General features: G+C 38.9%; 1 protein-coding gene across 12 annotated transcripts in view; it reads right to left on the bottom strand.

Moving 5' to 3' along the window:
* Nucleotides 1-2,905: 2,905 nt before the first annotated feature.
* The window catches only part of LOC129774636 (protein abrupt), a 158,684-nt gene continuing 136,955 nt past the window's right edge, over nt 2,906-24,634 (bottom strand). For 9 of the 12 annotated variants that reach the window (XM_055778427.1, XM_055778423.1, XM_055778429.1 and 6 more), the window contains 3 exons: nt 15,374-15,868; nt 15,060-15,317; nt 2,906-9,043 (listed from right to left, as the gene is read on the bottom strand). In XM_055778427.1, the coding sequence (XP_055634402.1) occupies nt 8,592-9,043; nt 15,060-15,317; nt 15,374-15,868 (1,205 nt within the window). In that variant the 3' untranslated portion in view covers nt 2,906-8,591. Of the gene's footprint in view, nt 9,044-15,059; nt 15,318-15,373; nt 15,869-15,917; nt 18,877-24,634 lie in introns of those variants that run through there. The other 3 variants (XM_055778433.1, XM_055778432.1, XM_055778434.1) reach the window with 3 other exon arrangements.

Consider the following 24,634-nt stretch of genomic DNA (forward strand, 5'->3'; position numbering starts at 1 on the left):
GTTGCAAGATACCCTGAACAATCTGTTCACGTGGGCCCTCAAGCTGGGTATCGAATTCTCTACGGAGAAAACTGAAATGGTCGTTTTTTCTAGGAAGCACGAACCCGCCCAATTCCAGCTTTACCTATCCGGCAAAACGATCCAACACTCTATGTTTTTCAAATACCTGGGTGTATATTTTGATTCTAAGTGTACCTGGGGGAGACACATTGCGTATTTGAAACAGAAATGCCAGCAAAGAATCAATTTTCTCCAAACAATAACCGGAACATGGTGGGGTGCCCATCCAGGAGACCTCATTCAGTTGTACAAAACAACGATATTGTCAGTGTTAGAATATGGCAGTTTTTGCTTCCGATCAGCTGCCAGGATTCATATTCTCAAGCTGGAGAGAATACAATATCGTTGCTTGCGTATAGCCATGGGGTGTTTGCATTCGACACATACGATGAGTCTCGAAGTTTTGGCAGGAGTACCCCCGCTTACTCTTCGGTCCACAGAATTATCCTACAGATTTCTCATCCGTTGCAAGATCATGAATCCATTGGTAATTGATAACTTCGAAAATCTACTCCAACTGACTCCTCAGTCAAGTTTTATGTCTTTATACCATGAGTACCTTACACACGACGTGCTCCCTTCACCAGGCATCTCCAAACAAGTTTGCTTCCCATACTTCTGCAATTCCTCTGTCATTTTTGATCTGTCCATGCGACAAAAAATCCATGGAATCCCAGATCACCTACGCTCCGATTCTATTCCGCCGATATTTTCGGCAGAGTATGGGAAAGTTGGATCTGATAAAATGTTCTTTACTGACGGTTCATTCATAAACGGGTCCACTGGCTTCGGCATCTTCAATGAAAATTCCAGTGCCTCTTTCAAACTCAAAGATCCTTGTTCCGTGTATGTGGCTGAACTGGGTGCGATATATTACGCATTAGGGATCATTGAAACATTGCCCATCGACCACTATTTTATTTTTTCAGACAGTCTCAGCTCAATAGAGGCAATCCGCTCAATGAAAGTTGATTAACGCTCATCTTATTTCCTAACAAGAATAAGACAACTATTGAGTGTTTTGGTCGAAAAATTATTCAAGATTACCTTAGCATGGGTTCCCTCTCATTGCTCGATTCCGGGGAATGAGAAAGCGGACTCGCTAGCTAAGGTGGGCGCTTTAGAAGGCACACTTTTTGAAAGGCAAATTGCTTATAATGAATTTTTCCACATTCCTCGTCAGTATACGCTCGTAAGTTGGCAGCGCATGTGGAGTGGTGATGAGTTCGGTCGTTGGTTACACACGATTATCCCTAAGGTCTCGACGAGTGCATGGTTCAAGGGATTGAATGTAGGTCGTGATTTCATTCGCGTGATATCTCGGCTTATGTCCAATCACTACAACCTAAACGCGCATCTCTATCGCATTGGGCTCGCAGCAAACAATCTTTGTGATTGTGGCGATGGCTACCACGACATCGAGCATGTTGTCTGGTCGTGTATCCGGTTCCATGCTGCTCGCTCTCAGCTCTCTAGAGCACTGAGAGCACAAGGCAGACAATCGGATATCCCCGTCCGGGATATCTTAGGTAGCCGGGATCCTGATCTTCTGCTTCATCTATACCTGTTCCTCAGAAACGCCGATGTCAACGTTTAATGATGTTTCCTTCGTTGTGTCCCCGTTTCATATCCCTCCTATCCGATCGATAATTTTTACTTAGTCGCGGCAATACATACACACACTCTTTACAGATGCACGGGCCGAAGGTTGTGCAGTCCACTGATGATTCAACAAGAGCCAAAGGTTGTACCGCTCATGACAACTTTACACGAGCTGATGATTGCGCCGGCTAGTGACCATTCTATCCTGGATTCCTCGAGTCGAGAAAGACGCACCACGCTAGATATGGGGTACAGACTAGGGGGGCGTTGCTGATTAATGGTCAGCTGCATCCCAATAGGAAGTATCCCGTGTCGGGCACACGTACAGAGCATCGAAGACTGCGACATACCAATTATGAGAACACTTGTAATACTAACCTCGAGTCAACCGCGAGTAATCGGTTACATATTACTAACATAGTCTAAGCAAACATTGTCAAAATATAGAACTCCCGGCCCCGTTAGGCTGACGCCATATGAGCCTTAATAAAATATATATTTTGGATAAAAAAAAAAATCATTCGGTCACCATTTGCGGAGAGCAACGAATGGGAAAAGAGATAAAACGAGAGAGTTGTTGTTTCTCGCTGGTGGGTGTGGCTAGTAAAACTATGCGGTCTATATGAAAATATACATTTCAAGGGATAGCAGCGTTCAAAATGGAAAATATAATCTGACTACCCTTCCCTTAGCCTAAACTGACCAGATGGTTTTGCTTGCGTGCTGGTGTATCATGAAGTGCGAACCGATGCAGAGTTGTTTCGTTCTATTTCGTGTCGTGATTTGTAGCACGTAAAAACAAAAGAATGCCGCTGGGGGAAATGATTTCTGTATGATCATATTTGAACGAACGAAAGCGATTTTTTCAATGAATGGATCATTTGGCAAACACTGCTTGCGAGTGGTCTTTTACCAGAGTCTTATTGAGTCTTGCAACGATTGGGGATTTTCAATGTTTTTGCAGTTATGTACCCAGGATTTTCGTTTAGATCGTCTTAGTTCTCTACTGTATTCGGTTAGGGCTCTTTTATACTGAGACCAGCGCTGTTCTTTTATTTCTAGAACAACTTTCATGAGCCTATTTGAATACCTGATATTCTTCCTTTATGAACCCAAGACTCTTGGGTGAACCCCCTGGATAACACAAAACGTTGAATAGTTTTCGTCAAATTAAACGCAAAGAAACTATACAAGAGTACAATTTTAATACTTTATTTCAAATAATCTTATTTTACGAGTCATATTCAATATAGATGGGTATTGTATTGATACTTAAAGCAATTACACAAGAATTTGTTTTGTTCTGTTCTTTTCCTAATGAATAGAGAAATTTTTCCTTTGTTTTAATGCTCTGTGAATATCTTATAACAATTCAAAATTCTCACTTTAGTACTTTCTCAGTTTACAGATTTTTTGTCAATTCACTTTGTTGTACAACTGTTTGCAGCTCGAATCGTAGCGATAAAATCAACCTCGATCGAACTGTTTGTATATGTTTTTTTTTTGCTAATGTTTTCCTACATCCAATTATATTGCACTAGTTTTGTTAGTTCTGGATCGGGTGATCTTCGAATGACGATTTTGCGTTCAAAATAGTTCTCTATATTCTGTTTGCGGCTTCTACCCCTTTCTATTGTAACAAATTTTTGCTTTATCTCATGTGGTGGAGCCAAATATACAACACACTGGTTTGCATTTGAAATACAGCTTCAAATGACGGTGACATTATGTTAGGATGAAAGTTGTGTGACTTTATTATTTTGCACTTGCTCTGCTCGCAACTCCACCACACGAAACGAGAAGTTATAATTATTGTCTTCAATATGTTACAATTTGTCGTGTTATCAATTGTTAGTAAAAATGCGTTTAGTAGCGTGTGTTGCCGAAAGTTACTAATATCTTGTTCTACTAGGTGTTACTAATGGAAAGTTTGCTGATCAAATCTTGACTTTTTTTTTGTCTGCGCTGGCTCTGTAAAACTTCATTTCTCTACTGTTTTCTTTAGGAACTTCATTTTGTTAATTCATGAATCAAGCTGATGTATTCCACTCTACGGTAAAACTTTACGTTGCGTGCTCGCGTTTTGTAGCTCTAATATCATGACTTGACTTCAAAAAAGGCACACCCCGAAATATTCAACCAATTTGGTTCGGACCGGTCAAGTCCGCAGATGTTTGAAAAAAATCGAACCAAAATCTGTAAAGGATACAAGGCTGTGAAAGGAACTGAAAATGATTAGAACTCCAATGAGGGCAAGGCAATGTTTCGGTGAAAACGGAAAATAACAAACTAAGAAAAATTATAATTTGAAATATATTTTTTCTCTGAAAAAAATATGTATAATTCTTGATTACGATTGCATTATAATTATTAAAAAAAAAACTTAAAAAATGAAATATATCTTACAAACTACTCCAAGTGGTAGCTCCACTTACTGAACGAATTTTTACTTTTAAATATAGATTTTACTTTCGCGTTTTTATCTCCATTTCGTTAGCTAATTCTTACTAAATACAATTTTTAGTCTAAAGTTTTTTCTTCTCTCTTTTGCGCTGTTCAATAGTTTAGCTTGTTTATTTTTCTGTAATCATATTTGCTTGTTCTGCACATGTTTTAGAGTAGGTCTATCACACATTTAATAAAATATTTTTTCAATAGTCATAGTAATTTTTAACAACTCTTTCTTTCCTCTAATTCTAGTTGTTTTTTTTTCATTTATTCTATTCATTCACATTCGAACTCAGGTGTTTTTGTGTTTGTTTTCCTTCGTGTCGCATTGAATCAATTTTCAAACATAAATAATTGCATCGGGGGCAAGAGAAATAATAGCTCAGACAGGATTTCCCTCTTCTTTAAGTACAACATATAATATAACGTAACTAATGGAAAAATTCATTGAATTTTTCTCCTAATGATTTTGATTTGAACCGTTAAATTTTCAACCAAAAAAAAAAAAAAGAAAAAAAGCGTGTAAAAAATAACTGATTGGAGAAAACAAAAAAATAACACCATCAGCAGTGTTTTTAAACGCATCATTCAAACTTACATAGTCGCATAATTCAGCTATTTCGCGCGGCGCAAGTTCTTTGCGGGAAACTGTTTTTATTCAATCGAAGAGACATCAATCGAATAAATAACACTAGAATCTCTATCAATATTGACTTAACTGTAAACGCTTACCTAGGTTTTTCATTTTTTTAAACTCTAAAATCTGCTACTTGTCTACGATAAAGAATCGGTTTTTGTTTTTTCGCTATTTACAAGGATTTTAATTTTTCTCATTGTTTTTTTTATTTGTTTTGCATCAATATTTTGATTGGAAAGCAATTGCCGGAAGCCGATCTGTACAGGAAGTGATTGATTTTAAGTACAATTTCCAAACTAAGACATGAGATTCAATGCAATGAGATTCAATACTGGCGCGTTCTTCGCTTCGTCATTCTGGTTTCTTTCTAATGTTTTTTTTCTGTGTTTCTTTTCAAACTTAAATCGCTTTCACGTGTTCAGAAAATTTCCGACACGCTCTCACACTCGCTCGTGGGCGCTTCTAAAGCGAACCTTACACGGTCAATATTATTGTCACTGTGATGACATTTGAAAGCATAATGACAGCTCAACACAGCCGACGCTCGATGTTGATGAGGAAAGTTTGATTTTCTGATTTTCGAGCATCACTATCTTGACATTTTATATAAATGCATGTTGTTGACGTTTCACCTCACACGGATTTTGAAATTGAGTTGCCAGATTTGCAAGCGTGTCTGTGAATATGTAGACATTTCATTTTAGTTAGCCTTTTTGCGACTGCCATTGACTTTTATAAGCTTTTGAAGTTCTAGTAAACATAAATGAAATGAATTGAATTTATGACTCAAAAACTAGAAAACTTACAAACTTTTGGTCAAAAAATGGAATGTAGGAAATTATTTAAATTTCCATAAAAAATAAAAAAAAAAATTAAATAAAAAAGACTTCTCTGAAAAATCGATAGCTCTTATAATTACTAACAAGTCACCCATACATTGGAAGATGGGTACTTTTTCATGGAAAATGTTTTTCTAACGACATGTTCATGTTTTTTTTTGAAAAAAAATATAGCTGATCCTAAATTTGTTCAAGATATCGATATGATATATTCGACAAAGCTAACTAAAAACTAAAATACTAACTTTTCTCGAAGGCGTCAACTTTCTATCTTTTATAGTTTATGGAATACATGATATTTTTGTATGGAGATTTCTGAAAAAATAAAGTTTTACTCACAACTTGTCGTGTTTGACATGTTGTTTCTCAATAGAAACAAGTTTACAGAATATGTCAATCGCGATTATTTACATACAAAAATGTTACGAGTTAAACATTAATAGTAATTTTCAAAGAAAACATGAGAAAATTGTTGTTAGAAAAACTTTTTTCCCCATCTTCCGATTTATAGGTGATTTGTTGGTAATTGCATGGGCTATCCATATTTTTGTTTAGAATTTAAAAATAATTATTTTATGATTTTATTATTTTATTAAATTATTTTTTGAAATATTTGTTTTTTTATTTTTTAATGAAAACTCAAGAAATTTCCTACATTTCTTAATTTCACCACATTTTGCAGGTCTTATAGTGTTTGAGTGAGTTTTTTTTTCCAAATTTTGAACTTTTTTTCAGATTCTTTTCGAAAACTCTGAATTCAAAAAATCTATACAAATGCAAAATTTTGGTTAGAGGATGAAATGCAGGAAATCATTTAGTTTTTCATTAAAAAATACCAATCAAATATTTTAAAACAAATATTTCGTATACTATTTTTTTTCGAAAATTGTTTCCAAAAATATGAGAAAATTTAGAGGAAATAGATTAAGTTAGGGTCAAGACTGCGTGCTTCAAGTAAATGAATAACACCAATTAGAAATTTTTCATTCAAATTTTACTAATTTTAAATCGTTTTCGAGCCTTCTAATCTGATGGAGAATAGATTGTATCCCAAACTCGAATCTCGCACTCGCGTCATCGCGGATACAGGATGATGACTTGGTTGACCGTGTAAGGTTGCAAAATATTGATTGAGGTTAGATCGGATGTCGAAAGCCTGGCTGTCATGATATTGAAGACAATTTTGTGACAATAATATTGATCATGTAAGGTGTGCCCATAAAGATTCTGTTCATACATGAAAAAAAAACTATTCAACATATTACACACGAAGTATTACACATTAAATGCGATTTGTTCCTTTTCTCCTCTCTTCTCCGCATCTTTCAAACCTGTCAAACGTGTGTGTGTCAACTATAACTAAAACATGCTGAGTAAACAAAGTCTATTCTGTTAAACATTAGTAAAACAATATACCCGTTTTGTGTTGCACTAGTGTGTTTGTGTGTGTGTGTTTCGTTTCTTAGGAAAAAAAACAATATCAACGAAACGATGAAATCAGAAACAAAAACTAATTTCTGTTTCTGTCACTGTCACAGAGTAACGAAAATTGGTGAGCATATATCCTAATAAATAATCCTTTGTTTCGGCTTTGTAGTATCATGTGCGTACTTACAATCGATTGTGTGTTTGTTTGTTTGTTTGTAAATGTGCTGTCTTTGTTCGCCCTGAGTGGTTTCTGTGTGTGTGTTTGTTTCTAAATAGGAGGTATTTATGGTATGAGTATTACAGTTAAAAAACAACCGTCGAGATTCTTCTTCGCGGCGTGGAAGTGGAAGCACGTGGCTTTGAAGATCGAAATGAGAGCAGACCATCATAGGCCGGCCACAAAAGTTGCTCAGTTCGCCTTTGAAAACACGAAAAAAAATAACGTTACTTGTCGGTATATAATTATTTCAGTATACTTGATTTGATATCGTATCGGTTTCAATTTGATCGTATTACTTTGTTTGTTTATGATAAATCGTATAAACTTGTCGCACGGTGTTGTGTTTGTTTGCTTGTTGGTATACAAGTTTGCTTTTGCTTTTGTTCAAGTTTTGCGTATACTAGGCAAAGTTACTCAAGTGGTTGTGTTGATATATGTGTAGACGTATCGCTTAGGTTAGTTCTGAAACGTTGGGAAATTAGACAAGCGAAATAGATTTAACGTTCACCGGAAGTTCCGAAAAACTGAATATATGTTTCGTTAGGTTTTCAGTATACATTGGTAGAGTGGTTTTTCGTATAGCATTTTGATAAAATTTCGTATATCGTGTGCACTGTCTTGTAAATGTTCTACGTTTGTGCTTTACTTTCAACTCTAAGAATAAAACGGTATAGCGGGATAGCGTTTGCGTATACAGAGGGTTAGGGTCTCTGCTTAGGAGATTAGTATACGTTTCGATATATGATAAAATTCAAAGAACTGGGCGACATTTTTTCGGTTTGATGATAATCTTCCGCAGATTGATCGTTATTTACAGGAGTGTTTCAACTGGGTATTTTTGTCACCAAACTGGGTGGCGCAGCCCGGGTGAATGAGATATCAGTTTACGCCAACTGTGATCGTTATTTTTTTTTACTATTTATGAGGTAGAATGACGGATGGTGTCTCATATGGTTTTGTTTGTAAATATGCTCTTATCGTCACTAAGTAAGTAGTACAATGTGAAATATCTCTCTTTCCTTTTCATTTTGTGTACGAAGGGTCTCTTTAAATTAAGTGTTTGTTTCTTCAATATGAGGTATTTCAATTACGGATTGCAGTTTTTTTTCTCTATATCTTCGTATATATCGCATATAGTTGCTCTTCTCTAAACACTAGGTATCTTTATCATCGGAACTTAAAGAGAAAATGAACCTGAGGTATAACAACGTCCATCAGTCAGTCGCTCGTGTCGTCAACTGTTGGCTTTGCCCCCTGTCTAACAGACAGGGGCAATAGGACTTGGATGGACTTAATTAAGGATGGCACAACGAATTACTGTATCTGATCTCATTTCCGCTAAACGTGTATATGCAATCTAGTTGGTGCCGACACCCTCGTCGTCAGAATAATTCGCTTCGTCCCCGGAGTTGTTTCCATCGTCGATCACGTTGTGCTGGGGTCCGTCCAGACCGAGATCCATCGGCTCGGACGAGTCGCCGCGACGAATCGAGTCACTGTTTAGAATCGAATTGTTGTTCAGATTGTGATTTCCGTTTCCAGCCGCCAGGGAGAGCAGTTTTTGCTGGGCGCTCATGTGATGGTGGCGATCGTCACGACTCGAGGGCTGGTCGATCGTTACGTTCGGCGAGGACTGCAGTTTGTTGAGCGAAAGGTCCGAACCATGTTGGCTGTTGGCGGTGAGCTTCGAGAGATCTAACTGCGGAGGTAGAAACCCAGGGGGAAGCTGCTCTAGGTTGTGTCCCATCGCTTTCAGCTGTGCGTACTGGATTGCGGCGGCGGCTTGTTCTTGTGTCATTCCTCCCATTCCTGTGAATGAGAAAAACGTTGGCGTCAATTAGTTATGCTCAATATTGTGAATTAACTATATCGGTGTCGGTATATGATTTCTTTTGCTCCGCAAATGATACAAATAATGCTAGAGAAACTTCGCAATAGAGGGTGCTACGACCAAAATTTGGTTGACTTAAATTTGACACATTTTTTTCCTAATGGTGCATTTGAAGAAGCTGAGCACCCCTATTGTAGATGTGTGCATGCAGAATGCGGATGTCTTCTCCTTTTATTTTAAAATTTTGGTCGCGCATCGCGATTTTATGGACTACCCCGTTGGGATAGCATTCGGCCTGATTCTGCGTGGTGTGTGAGGTGAGATGACAATTGTCACGTATGTCGCGCGATTCCACCAGGCGTATGTCGTGAGAAATCTCACTTGAATGAACTCTCACCGCATTCCCGCTCTCAAATCTACGCAACGATTGTCTCATGAACTGGGATTGATAGGTGATAATCGTCGATATGTTTTGTGGTGCCAACAGCGCATAAGAGAATCGTAGAGAATCGATAATAATGATATTGTATGTATTAATAAATTCAATTTATCTTTAATTTTCACAGTGCGTGTAAGGAACTGCAAGCAGTTTGAATTTCATGTGAAAGCGGTAGTTAATCTGTTATCTCTCGATCGGACGAATAAGCTCTCCGGAAATAGTAAGCTCACGGTCAACTTTATTGACAATATGATGCCATTTGAGAGCATAATGACAGCTGAACATGGCCGACGACGCAGAAATCCGGATTTTCTGATTTTCGAGCATCAATATCGTGACATTTCATACGGATTCATGATGTTGACGTTTTACCTCACGGACTTCTAGACTGAGTTGCCAGATATGCAAGCGCACATTTAATTTTTTTAGTCTTTTTTGCGATTGCAATTAAAATTTATAAACTACTGAAATTGTAGGAATCATAAATGGAAGCTTTTGGTTTGGAAAACCGATACTTTGAATAGCAAAATACGGTACTTTTCACGATACAAATCAAAACATCAAAGTAAACTGATAATGTGATGGTGAGAGAGTGGATGAAACTTAACAACGTTTTAGGAATTTTTTAACGTTGAACTCGGTCATTCTTTGCGCTAGTGAGCGGGTTGTGTGTTTCTTCACACTCCGCTATAAAATTTGGAGAATGAGAAGATCTGGGAAAATCACAGATGAAAAAACATCATGTTTTAATTCAAGCTACAGTAGAATCCCGATTATCCGCGGAATAGTCGGGCAAACTCACCGCGACTAACGAAAATCGCGGATGACCCATTAAAGGACAAAAAAATGCAAACACGAAAGGAGATGTTTCAACATAAAAACTATGTTCTATGAATACAGAAATCAATCAACTATCCATCTATAAGGTCGTGTACACCAGTGGCTAAATAATGTAAAAGCCATGACCACAACAAAAGAGCATGGGCCTACCACTCACTAACAAATTCCGGAAAGGCCTATTGATTTACTATGGAACTCGCAGTCACGAATAATCCGCAGGGCGGATCACCCGCTCGCGGATAATCGGGGTTCTACTGTCATAGTCTCATTTATGGAATAAAAACATTTGCTTGCAGATAAAATAACTTGCATATATTTTCGCAAACTAAAATAATCTGGCATCTCTGAAACTGAAAGGAACAGTCTGTATTTGTGAAACGAGTATTATGATGTATTTTTGAGAAGAAAAACCGAATTCTAAAGTGTAAATTATGAATGAAAATTAACTTTTACGAATCAAATTAGTATTCTATGTGAATGCAAATCACTTTTTTTTCTGCAAGTGGTGAGAAAATCCCATACAAAAATTATGTCTGAAAATGACGTTATATTATAATAAAACATTTTAGTAGGAATATCTGAAAATTCAGGGGAAATAGGTTGAGTTAAGGTTAGGACTACGCGCTTCAACTAATTAAATAGTACCAAGTAGATATTTTCATTAAATTTACCAATTGAAAATCTTCTAATCTGATAGAGAATAGTTAGGATCCCAAACTCAAATGTCGCCACTAGCCATCGCGGATATTTTCGTTGTCTCGGGTTGAGGGCGATATTGACCGTGTAAGGTGGAAAAATATTGATTGAGGTTAGATCAGATGCTGAAAGCCTAGCTGTCACGATATTGAAGACACTAATTGTCAATCCGGTTGATCGTATAAGGTGCCCATTACATGAAATCAATTTATTTTCTCTAAAATATATCGATTACATGGATCTTGTGTTTCATCTACCTAGCCGCGAGTCATCATCACCGAACTACATTTCCATTCCAAAAGCCGTGGAGCATAACACACAATGAAAATGTTTATGCTAACAACAGGCCAAGTAAAATCAGATCTAACCCAATCACGCAGCACGAGTGCTCTTCCTCTTTCGTATTTGGACTGTGGACAAGGTAAGTTGTGTTCGCTGCGACCGTCTAAAACATCTTCAAAATGGCTGGAGTCAGAGTGGCCTAACCCTCACAGTGACAAAAGTTAAATGTCTGCATTCGTCAACATATGTGCGAAAGTGGCATCTCTGATTTGATTTGGCAATCTGCAGAATGAATACCTTGTCACATGCAGTTCATCCTCTTACAGACATAAAATGAACCTCTCACGGGATCCCATACGACTGTAGGAATAGAGTGAGGAGAATTGGGTGACGGTGATATGAGAATTGTAATCTCACCTCACACACCGCACAGAATTAGGCCGATTAACTTTTTGCGGTCGTTTGTCTGTTCTCAGCCACCATACCTTTTTTACCGTTCCGGTTGCATTATGGCTTTCAGGCTAATATTCCCAGAGTGTCGATTTTTGACAAAAATTTTATTTCGATATGACAGTAGATTTCGACGTTTTATGCAATTTGAAGACATTTTGCATCAAATTTTTTTTTTCGAAAACCCCGATTTCCTCCCCCCTTGGGTGATTTTTCGGTTTTCAAAAAACTCAAACTTTGACGGCGGTGCGACACTAGTGAATGAAGTCCGATTGAGCTGAAATCTTGCATAGGGTAGTTTTTCGTGGGAATCAACTGTTTTAATCAAGTTCCCTCTGAAAATTCGAGATAGCCATTTTCATTGGTACTCAACACTCGGTCGCGCTAGAGTGTGGAAAGAGAGCACACAAACTATCTACAATGTAACGGATAAATTCACTGGAGAGTACACTCTGATGAGCTTTCACCTGTGTGTTCTGGCGGGTGCACTCTGACGGATGCGCACAGGTAAAAGAACAGAAGTGGCTTAGCGCTGTGGTTCGCTAAAAAAAATGAACCGAGGTGAAACATGTGTGTGGATTATATGTCGAATGAGATTGCGCTCTTCAGTTTACTATTTAGTGTACCCCTCAGAGTGACAGAGTGCGGAGCAGTGAGCTTCAGTGCTGGACACAGGTTTTCGCACATTCGAACTTCTAAGAGTCCCCTTAATTCCACGCGCCGAATGACGTGAGATGGCTCAAGCCATCGTGTTCTCGCAGGCGAATGGCATGACTATAGTTCGTCACCAGGTGAGATTTAAAATCATGTCCTAATTTGTTATCAACTCGGGTACCAAATAGAAGCTAATCTGTAATGTGGCTTTCAGGATAAAGTGATAAATTTTGCTATCTTACGTCACTCGCTGCGTGGAATAAAGGGGAGTAAAAGAGTGTGACTCACTAGCATTAATATTTTTCTCAATTAGCGCACACTAGTTCTTTATACGTTTGCCGTGAAAGGGAAAAGCGCATAATTTCCCTTTGGTGAGTGATGACTGTATCCTCAGTTTGGGCATGAAACTGGCGGGCGGGTGTATCATTTCAGTGAAAATGTCATCACTGATCACACGCACGCATTATTGTTGTTTTATGCGTTGTCGAAGAAAGGTTATTAGAAAGGGATTGTTATATTGTTTTGTTTTTTTTTGTTCATCAGAAATGTGGAATAATGCTGGTAAAACAAACATATAAATGAGACTGTGGTGTTTCAACTGCTAAAAAAACCACCCTAAAAGCTGTTATAGCTATATACAAGAAAGAAGAAAGAGAAGAACATTGATATAAGGAAACAAATTGCGACATTTTAGTAGCTTGTGCAGCGAGGGTAATAATGAATCATGAAGCAACCATCTTCAGCACCTTCAGCAAAACCGCGCAAACCATTGGTCTTTTCCTGGGCCTTCACTGTGGATCCCCTATAACCTCTAACCCCTAATCGATCGAAATATAAGAAAAAGTATAGTTTTTTGAATTCAAATCAATCATCATATATTATTTCGGTTTTATGAGGTGTTCGCAGTATGACAAGACTCAATGATAAAATATCGATTATGGGTGAATTTTTGCCGATGATCAGAACGAATACCAACAGATATCGAGTTCATCTGATATATTTCCTTGCAATTTTTTGCTGTTTGATCGAGTAAAAATTCTCGTAGTGAAACGCGCCACCAGTCACCGAAAAATAGATGACGGTGAGTATCAGAAATGTTGCGAGAATTGGATTAGGAGTTCACAAAAATATTTTAAAGTTCATGGAGACAGAGAGATAACCTTTGATGAAAAAAAGCTAGCATTTTGAATTTAATTAAATAAATTTGCGAAAACTTGTTCGGTTCACGTTAGATATTGATACAAAAAAAAAACATAAATGGCTATAGAAATACTCCACCAATCGCTGAAATATTTCACAAGAATGACAGTTACTTATGTCACCATGGCTTCCAGATACTAAAAATTTCCCCTACAATTAACATTACTGGTTGGCCGTTTCAGTGCAAAGTAACAGAATGAATGTAGTTTTAAATTGTGAAAATTTGAATGAAAATTTGATTACATTTTAATGTTGTAAAGCAATACAAATCATTGCAAATTATAAATATGTCTGAAAATAATGTTATCTGCGAGCCTTCACATTCGTTTGGAAATGAGTTTTTGTTTCTTCCAGCAGTTTTCTGTCAACATGTATCAAGTCATTCGAGCGTTTTCGTTGCTATGTGCCCTAGGATGGTTCGTGTTCATTTCATTTCTCACTGTAATATAGACTTCACGGCATATTGAAAGACTCCCATTTCCAGACTGAATTCGTTTCTCTCTCTCATTTGCAAATTGTGGATGAATTCACGGTGGGCAAACAATGGTGCCATCCATTAATGGTGTAACTACTGTTTTGCTTCAGGAATCAAGTTTTCGTTTCATTTTATATGGATGTTAAAATTAGAAAAACTATTTGCTTCAGCTAGAGATTGACGAGCGTTAATAGCGAGGACTACTGATGAACGAGTCATATTTGAAGGCAAATGCGTTCATCAAGACTTAGTAGCAAGCGAGAGAGGAAGTCGTAGAAAAAGTCTGAAGTAGTCGCAAGTAGAAGCAAGGCGACGGAAGTAGAGGACAGTCGATTTTCATGTTTCGTTTTCGAAAATGTTGAACCCTGGTCCGCAGCATTCAAAAAATTATTTTTATTTTTTGTTCCTTTTTTTTGGTTTGGCGCAGAATTTGGATACTTAACATCGCTTCTCACTTGTGTGATGCGCGTCTCATTTTATACACACATATACACACATCAAATTCTAGCGCCCGTTATGTCTTCGCTCGTTCTAAGCAAAGACTAAAATAAACAGCGCGCCTCTATACCAACCGTATGCGCTTGTTCGAAGAAAAATAACTTAATAGAGAAAGCAAACCAGTTTCAAGCGCGGTGTAAAACATGCATAGAAATACGGCGCAAAATACGACGTAAAACACGGCGCAAAACTCGGTATTAAAACGGTGCTGACAAGAAAACATTTGATCGCGCATGTGTATACAAGGAATGAGAGCTCAACTGAGTTCAAAAAACTTGTTACACATCTGTACCGCGTTGCACTCTGAATACTGTTTTCAAGCAAAAAAGAAAATTGCGTTCACGAAGGCACAAAAAAGAGAAACTAGTAGGGGAAATATTCAAAAAAGATTTTCAAAATTTTTCCCCAATCGCAAAACATTTGCCAATACGGCTAAAAATAAAATCTTAAAGACACTTACCGAAAGCATTCTCCGTGATGAACTGCAAGTACGTGTCCAAGATCGCCGATCCGGTGGGTGTTTTAGGCTGCATGTGATTCACGCCGGCCCCACTTCCATTGCCACCGTGACGGTCCGTCAGCGATAGGGCCGATCCGTTTGCGTTGCTGCCATCGCGGCCGCCCTCGTGGCTTCCCTTCAGGTTGTTGTCGCACTGCTGCCGAACACGAGTTATGGTCGTGCTCGGGTGGTTGAACGCTGAAACATCACCAAACGGAACTTCGCTAAATTAGTACCGTGCTTCGTGCGATTTGTGCTTTCGGGGCTATACTTACTTGATGGTGACATCCCCATCATGCTCTCGTGGAAACGTCGCTGGTTTTCGCTGTGACCGCTCTGCTGGGACATGGTGAGATCCTCCGGGTCGTCGAATTCGTCCCCATCGGCTCCCGATCGTAGCTCCAGCTTCATGCCATCGTTCCGTCGGGTGCCGGTGGGAGACGCTCGGGCCCTCAGTTCCGCCGGGGAGATTTTCACTCCGGCTTTGGCGAGCAGGCGTGAGGCAAGTTCCGGGTCGAACGGGCTCGGCATTGGCAGAACCGGGAGATCCTTGGTGGAGATTCCACGATGCTGACGGGACATGTGTGAGTGGAGCGAATTGCGTGATTTGGCGACGGTCCCGCACAGGACGCACCGATAGCCGGGACATACGGTGTGCTTGTCCTCCAGATGGGTGCGCAGTGTATGAGCCGAACGGTAGATTTTACCACATTTCGGGCAGGGTCGGGGGTCCGTGGCACGCACTCGCATTTCTAAAGAACGGCGAGAGACTGCAATCAGAATGGTGGTGGTGGTGGTGGCAGAGAAAGAGAAGGGAGAAAGAGATGGACGCAAATGATAAAAATAATCGAACTGAAAGATAACAACAATGGCGGCGAGATTTTGTGTGTGGGTGCATTTTTCATCGCGCGAGTGTTCATTTAGTGTCTGGTGCATATAAGTATTTGGGTTAGTCAGGAGGTAAGGTTAAAAGATAAAACTGTTGCTTTGCAAACTTGCTTTTTTATTACGCTTTTTTTCCTCTCTAGTACAGAGAAACGTCACTACTGCGCTTCTTCTTCTTCTTTTTCTTCTCTCTTTTCAGTTTCAAATACAAAACTAAACTTTACAGTTCCTGTTTACAATGTTTATTCCGCTTTTTTTAGTTTGTTTCTTTGTTTTGCTTTGCTGCTAGTTTGATTCGTATAATATGGCGTTTAATATATACTGATGTGTTTTATTTTTTTCCACACATTTTGGGTAATAAAGCAGTTGTTTAGTTACTGGTTCGTCCATCACTGGTGCCTATTGCAAAATTGCGTTATTATCATTATCATCTGTCGAATCAACTCATCAAAACTAATGTTTAATTATGGAAACTAAAGCTAGAGTTGGTTTGAAACATTTTAATTATGGCGAGTTTTGCGAATTTCCGTAACTAAGGAGAGTTTTAACTTATGCGAACGTATATGCCTAGCCTATGCTTCAATAGTATTCATCATTTTTATTATACGTTCAATAGGAATTACGAATGGACCATGGCGAGGTGGGAAAACGACGGCGGAACCGACTATTCTGCTGCTAATAACTGTCTATGGGAGGGAATATACGGCACTAATTATGGTGTGGATGGGTGCGAAATTCAGCAAAGGTGTGGTTTGTGGTGATAAATAATTTGTTTACCGAACCGAGGAGAATGAGGGTCGCAATAGAGGGAAAAAAGAGCTGATTTGTTTTCCTTTTCTTTTGGTAGCCCTATTTTAGTATACTGCTCGCAGCGTCTTATCTAATCGTTTTTTCAGTTACTTTATATATAACTCTATGCACTTGTTTTCTTTATATTATATGTGTACTTGTTTCGCATAAATATTCAGTTAATTCTTCTGCACAATATATATTTATATTATAGGAACCATTTTAGAATGTCTAAAAATAGAAAATTATTCAACTTTTCATCTAGTTCGTTTTGTTCGATTTTTCGCATTCGCATTGCAAACAAAAAACGATTCTGTATAAAGACGAACCAATCGTGAATGCTAGGAATTCATTTTACCGCTACTGTGAGAAAGGAATATAACTTATCTAAAATAGTAATACGATTCGTATGCTCTGAATTATCTATAATCAAACAGTTGGACGCCGTGGTGGTCATCCGTTTATTTATGGAAAGGTTGCCAAACTAGGCTGCAATAAATAAAACTGACATTTTGGCTGCGTGCTGCGTTGTTTACAAACACAAAATAATACTGATTCAGAAATGAACGGTTTCACGGTTTCAATCAAACAACCCATTTGAACAGGAAAGCTTTTACTCTAACTAATTTGTTACTGCCGGTGACTTTGCTCGCACACTTTGGTGCGCGGGTGGCCTACACTTTAATTATATCATAATACGAGACTAGAAATAAGAAGGAAATAGGGATTTTAAATCACACACACAATTTCAACTGTTTTGAACAACTGCTTTACGGCGAGTGCTATGTATAGCTAGAGGGTCTCACCCGGAAGCTACTTCCGCGTGAATGTCGCGCGACGCTTTGTTTTTTTTTTGTTTTGAATAGTTAGGAACTTTAGTGTACCGCGTGGCGTAGGGAACCACGACGGAAAATAATCCATCGGAGACAATCACGAAGTAAGGAATGTTCAGTTTCGGTAAAGCTTCGCTACCGATCAGGGGATTAGCTGTCTCCGCGGTCGGTCACCGATGAAGAAGTAGCTTGGGTTCAAGGAATCCCGGTGAAGGGACCACCGGAGGAACGCATCGCCTTCATCTTAGCCCACTGGCTTGTGTGCTTCAGACGCATGTGGTTCCGGACCGAGTTCGGATGAGCAAATCGACGCCCACACTGAATCACCGGACAGACCGGACTGTCACGGGGATAGTGACGATCGAGGTGCTGCCTAAAGACACGTGGTTCAAGAGGAACTTCACACAAGGGACAAGGCAACAGATAAACCTGTCCTGTGTTGCTATTGTTATTATACGCGAATAGGTTGGTCCGTTCGTTTTGCTGTTGGGACTGTTTCTGGGACTTTCCGTCGTGCGAGAAGTTATTGTTTATTGAGCTATTATTTACATTGTTGTTAGTGGCGCTTCGGTTCAAGCTACCATTGCCCGAGCCGAACGGAGAGGCCGAAGTATTGGTGGATTGATTTATACAGTTCTGGGGCGAGGAGGTAGGTGACGTGGCCGCTGCAGCTGCCGTCGTCGACAGTAGAAATCCGGCCAGCTGTTGCTGATGTCGCTGAAGGTGGGCTTGCAGGCGGGCTTTCTCGTTGAGAATGTGTTGCTTGAGCACAAGATCACGGGAGCCGGACTTGTGGGCGAAAAAATCATTTCCCTCACTACCGTCTCCCAATGGGTTACCGTTGCCGCTGGCAGCGGCCGCAGCCGCCGCTAGCACACCGGCCGCCGCAAGCTGCTTGTGGTAGTCGCTATCCATTGTAGTCGTCGACATAACGTCGTCCTTCATATCTTCCTCATCGATGCCTTCCTCGTCCTCTTCTTCCTCGTCATCCATGAAACGACTATCGTTTTCTTCCGGTTCGTACTTTGCACCGTCCGGAGGAGCACACCTTTGGCCACTAGTTCTATCGTCAATCGAGGCACTTAGACAACTTTGTTGTTGTTGTTGTTGTTGTTGTTGTTGATGATGTTGCTGTTGCTGTTGCTGCTGTTGATGATGCCGATGGAGCTGATGGCGCTGCTGTTGACGTTGTCGATCGACATCGTCTTCATCGTCGTCGTCGTCGCCATGAGCTTCCTCTTTTATCAGTGTATCACAATGTTGACGCGCATCTGCAATCGTGATTAGGGATTGCAGTGTTAGATGATTTCTGATCGCCCAAAAGTCCGACCCTGATCTGTATTAGTTAATTATTTTTATAAGCGATTTTCGTTACTTTCTGTGTTGGCTTTTCGATCAAGCAGAACTGATTCGCGAGAATTTGGAATATTTGTTTTTTTTAGTTTTTGTTGAAACCTAATTGTGGCTTTGCCCTGATACGATTGTTCATCAGTTCTTGTACTTTTTGTGCTCTGTAAATGTGACAACTTTTGTTTTTTTCTGCGTGTGTGTTAAACCAATTAGTTTCAATTGTCGCATTGATTTGGTCGCATCGCATCGACCTTGTGCTTCCATTTATAAAAATCATTATACATCGATAGAGATCACGGTCGTGTTTTATTTTTATTATTAATATTTATCTATCTATTTCGACAAGATGCGTTCGAACAAAAGATGACATCAACTGAAGGGGGAACTTATGAGTAATAATAATAATAATAATAATAATGCTTATAAACAATGAAACGAAGACAGAGAGAAGAAGAAAAATATATCGAAGGAAAAACGAAACGATAAACAAAGGGCTTTTTCTCGTGGTTGTTGATGTTGTTGCAAGAATTTCATTTTTTTAAATGTTCGAAAATGGAAATACAACTACCGAAAGGAACTAAAGAGAGGCGTTGTTAGATTGAAAACTGATAAAAATCGAGTTCGAGGTTAGTTTAGCTATTCACCAATTATTTCATATATATACATATACACCTGTTAAAATTTAGTTTTGCATTTGTATACTGATCTAAGGTTATGTAAAGCCCGGGATTTTTTTTTCTTCGACCATTTTTCTTCCAGATTGATTGGGTTCTGCGGACAGGCGACTGTTTTTGTGTTCGTGGATTTCAATTGCTTCTAGGGGATTTCGATGCGGGATATGGGTGGTGGTGTTGGTGATAAACATAACAAAAATCGGCTGGATGTGAATGTGATTTGTTGTTGTCGTGAGTAACATCGAAGGAAAACTCAAGATAACGGAAATGATAAATAATGAAAATGGAATACCATAAAATAGGAATGAAACTAATTCTTTCGTTGAGTAAATATTAATAATTATTATTTTGAACAATCAGAAATCATTAACACTGACGGCTTAGAGAGTGTGAGAATTGGTTACGTTATTATTAAACTTCCGGTTGCTAAACTGCTAGTAATAAAAGGCTATTATTTCTGTCGCTAGTTTCGAAATGAAAAGAAAACAAGATATAAAGAGAAAACAAAGTAGGAAGGTGCAATCCGACGTTGTTTCTACTCTCTTCTGTAACACAAAAATGCATCTAATCTAAGCTCACATCAAGGGGTTGGTGTGGAGTCCGTAAGTCTATGAAACAAACGCAATCAACAGAACATTTCAGAGGAAAACGATCCTTTTCGCATCGTCTCTCTCTGTGCTACTCATTTGTACGAGATTGGATTTGAGTAACCCTCAATAGTCAAAGTGTCTTGATCATATGTCCGTTTGTCAGAAAATCTTTCGGTAGGTCTTTTATGGTCAATAGCAATTACCTGGAATTCACATCAATAAAGTAAAGGAAATGGTGACCGAAAATCGTAGTTACTGTTGAGACCGTTAGTCGCTTGTCTCACAAATCAATTCGTATCGTTTCACCTGATTATTAGTGCATGGAACATGTTTACGCTCAAGTAGTGCCGAAAGGCCTGCGCAAAAGTCGCGGAAGGCGCACTAGATCGATTCGATTCCGACCCCAAATTTATAAAACGCATGACAAAATGTGATGAGCCGTGGGTTTAAAAAAGTCGGGATAATGTTGACTGTTTCTTTAATTATCGCGGTGTTGTGCACATGGGATTCTTGCCAAATTAGACCTTGAATGAAGAATTTCGGGACATTAGAGAGCGCACATTCTGGTGGCCAAAAATCGTCATTAATGTTCGAGACAGATAGCCGCTTGTCCTTCAAATCAATTCGTTTCGTTTCATACGATTATTTGTGTAAGAAACATGTTTCCGCTCGATTAATTGCGAAAGACATGTACAAAAGTCGCTGGAGACATGCTAGATCGAGTCAATTCCGGTCCTACATTCATAAAACACATTGCCAACTGGGTTTTCGAGTTCGACACGCAACATGGTTCGGAATGGCACCTTCCAAACGAATCAAAATCGAAGAAAAACGCATCCAAACCAGTCGATCAGAAGTCAGGAGAATGTTCACTATTTTTTTTGACTACCGCGGTGTTGTGAACACGGGATTCTTCCCCAAAAAGTATGCGTTGATATAAAGATTACTAACTGAGTGATTCGAAATTTGAGAACGCACGTTCTTCGAAAATGTTCAGATTCAAGGCAGTAAAACATATCGAATTCGCACGTTCTCACAAGGCAGAAATTATGAACTCAACAAATATCATCGAACAACCATTGTATTCACCAGACATGGCTTTGGGCAATCTTTTTCTACTTTGAAAGGCTTAAAATTGATACTTTGAAGCACCAGTTTTCAATCGATAGAAGAAACAAAAAAGCTTTTGTGGCGAAAACTGAAGTCGAATATGTATGAGTATAGTTTTTCTGAATGTACGGGTCTTCTTTGGAGACGGCACACTCTTCCTTCCTTTTCGCCAGAATGATAACGACGGTCGCGTCGAAGTCAGTCAATCATTAGTGGAAATCACCTTACTTTGTGGACCGTATTTTATATTCAAGTCGATGACAGACAAAGACACTACTTCAAATCTCAATTAATGATAGTTGTAATTATAGCATTCGTCTTCGGGAGTACTACGAGAGTTCATCGTTGTTCATTTGAGATCAATTTTTATTCGCATTCGTCTTCCAGAATATGGTAACACAAGCGACGACGTCTTTCGACACGCAGAATAAGGGGAGCTAATTTGAGCTCCTGGCCCTTTTTGACAGAATGTCAAACTCATGAAATCCTCGTTAAGAAAACATCATGATAGTATTGTTATCATCTGGCAAATCGAGAGGCTAATTGGCGTACATTCGTACCTCTCATGCTGGAAGTAAGAGTTCAATTTTCATTCCCGAAATTCTTTCTTCAGAGAGGAAGTAAAACCGTGGTCCGAGTGACGAACCAGCCAAAAGACTGAAAGTCACTATAATACAGCAAAAAAAAAAAAACATCTGGCAGTCATTGAACTAATCTAATATGTGTCCTTACAACTACTTTCTGTTTGAGCAAAGGCTGATTTAGACGATGCCAGTCAGCGCTCTAGTTGAAGTATCCAGTGAACAGAGAACAGACACTCTGTTCAAGTTACTTGTACCAGTATCGAACAAGTAATTGGCCTCTAACTTGAACAGAGTGTCTGTTCTCTTTTCACTGGATACTTTAACTAGAGCGCTGACTGGCATCGTCTAAATCAGCCTCAAGACATGGAAAATCTACATTGGGGTAAGCGTTTTAGCAGCCAAAGAATGGCAAAGGTATTGATGGCCATTCCGAATCGATCGGATGGAAAATAAAAGAATAACAATAAACATTTTGTATTGTTTTCACACAACAACTGCTAAACATTCAATAAACCTCTACTAAACGTTCTTTTTAGTCGTTGTGAACTACTAAACGCAACCAAATATCACTTTGTTTATATCCGCATTTCTACAGAGTTAATTCCATCGGAAATCCGGGAAACTGCTTCCATTCCAGTACCAGGTAATTGAAAAACGCTTGTTTATGTATTCAACAATACAAAATGTGAAATATTGTATTTTTAAGACTTTCAAAAATCCGCATTTTCCTCTTGCCCCTTGGAATACAGAAAACATTGCTTATTGTATGTTTTACATCTATTATAGCCACCGGAATAATGTAAAATGGTTGCTCTAAATACAGTGGACATAACTTGACCGATACAATGGGTGCTGTGAGAAACGGTAAGATGAAGAAAAAACAGGAAGTAGGTTATATCTGTGGTATAACCGCAAGGGTGACGTAGGACTATCGTTGATTCAGTGATCATTTGTTTTTAGTTGCATCTGAATCAATTCTGAATGAATGAATAAATGAATATTTGGGGAACTTCGAAAACGAGAGCGTTACGTTGAAGGCACAATATTTAGCAAAAAAAGCAATCACACGAAAGTTGTATAATGCATAATACATTGCTTGTATTGTGATATGATTTGTATTACATTTCCAATAGACAAAATATCTGCTGCATCAAATTAGTCTATATTATTTTTGCGTTCGCTCATCCTTTCTCAGAACACCCATTTCTCTTTTGAGAAATTGTTGGGTAAACATCCCGAAAGACGTGGTCTTACGTTGATCGCACTTGATTGAAAAATCACAAAACCAAATGTATTTGGTCGCAGTGTTATATGGATAGAAAACATCAAAATAAACTCTTTCGCTTGAATGTTTTTTTTTCAATTCCCAGGGGAACTGGCAGATTATTTTTCAACAACGATAACGTCCTTCCAGATTCTCCTCGATACACGAAGCCCACCAGTGGTTAATGCTAACTCGATAACCACCTGTTCATTGCACTTGATTTAAAAATCACAAAAGCAAATGTATTTGGTCGCAGTGTTATATGGTTAGAAAACATAAGGTCAGGTCAGGTCAGGTCAGGTCAGGTCAGGTAATAAGCGCACCAGCGCTTTCATGATGAACGAAGTCAGCTTCACCAGAACAGCGACAACATGCTCCAATCGCTGTTCAATTATAACTGAGTGGATTTCCGAGCGGCGCTCGCTTATATACCGATTGGTGATTTCAATAGCCTGTTTTGAAAGCAATTTTAAGGCAATTGAAGCAAGTTTTTGGATGAAAAAGTAACAAGTATATACCGCGTAGACATTTTATCTTTCGAATGAAGTGTTTATCATACCATTTCGGTCAGTTGTTTAAGAGCTATTGACGCTCAAAATCTCGGTCTCCGGCGTAACGCTTTCGTTTTCGAAACTTTGATTTTACACCCCGGTATAGAAATGAAAGACGTAGTCCTACGTCAAAAGCGACATCAAAGCATTTCCGGATATCATACGCAACAGGATCGAAACGAATATGAGTGAAAGGTTTGAAAGGTATTGAAAATTACTGTTTCGTCGTTGGAGCTTCGGGCTGTCCGAAGAGGAGACCATTTTGGCAATAGCGGAGGGCGTAAAAGTCGACAACTTTCAAACACCGTTTGCAAACAGTATTTCGGGAGATGATTTTTTCCGAAATTTTGAGGGACGGCATCACGAACTTTACCCCGCTTCAGATATCGATGAGACCAGCTTCTGTCTCGATTCCAGTCGAGTTAAGACCGTCGGAACAACTGAAGTAGCTGCTCATCGCGTTTGGGGCGGATACGGTAAAAAATTTACTGTGTTGGGTAAATATTACAGTTGGATGGCCAGTGGAAGTTCAAACCGTTGAAGCAAGAGTATGACACGGTCCTTTCATCGGGAATTTCGGAGCTTGCAAAATAGAAACGAACATGACTGCCACTTGCAAAACTTGATCAACCGCTACAACGTCATCGGAAGAGAATAGAAAAACATTGCTTATTGTATGTTTTACATCTATTATAGCCACCGGAATAATGTAAAATGGTTGCTCTAAATACAGTGGACAGAACTTGACCGATACAATGGGTGCTGTGAGAAACGGTAAGATGAAGAAAAAACAGGAAGTAGGTTATATCTGTGGTATAACCGCAAGGGTGACGTAGGACTATCGTTGATTCAGTGATCATTTGTTTTTAGTTGCATCTGAATCAATTCTGAATGAATGAATAAATG

This window comes from Toxorhynchites rutilus, chromosome 3 (assembly GCF_029784135.1).
Source record: "Toxorhynchites rutilus septentrionalis strain SRP chromosome 3, ASM2978413v1, whole genome shotgun sequence".
NCBI classification, from domain to species: domain Eukaryota; kingdom Metazoa; phylum Arthropoda; class Insecta; order Diptera; family Culicidae; genus Toxorhynchites; species Toxorhynchites rutilus.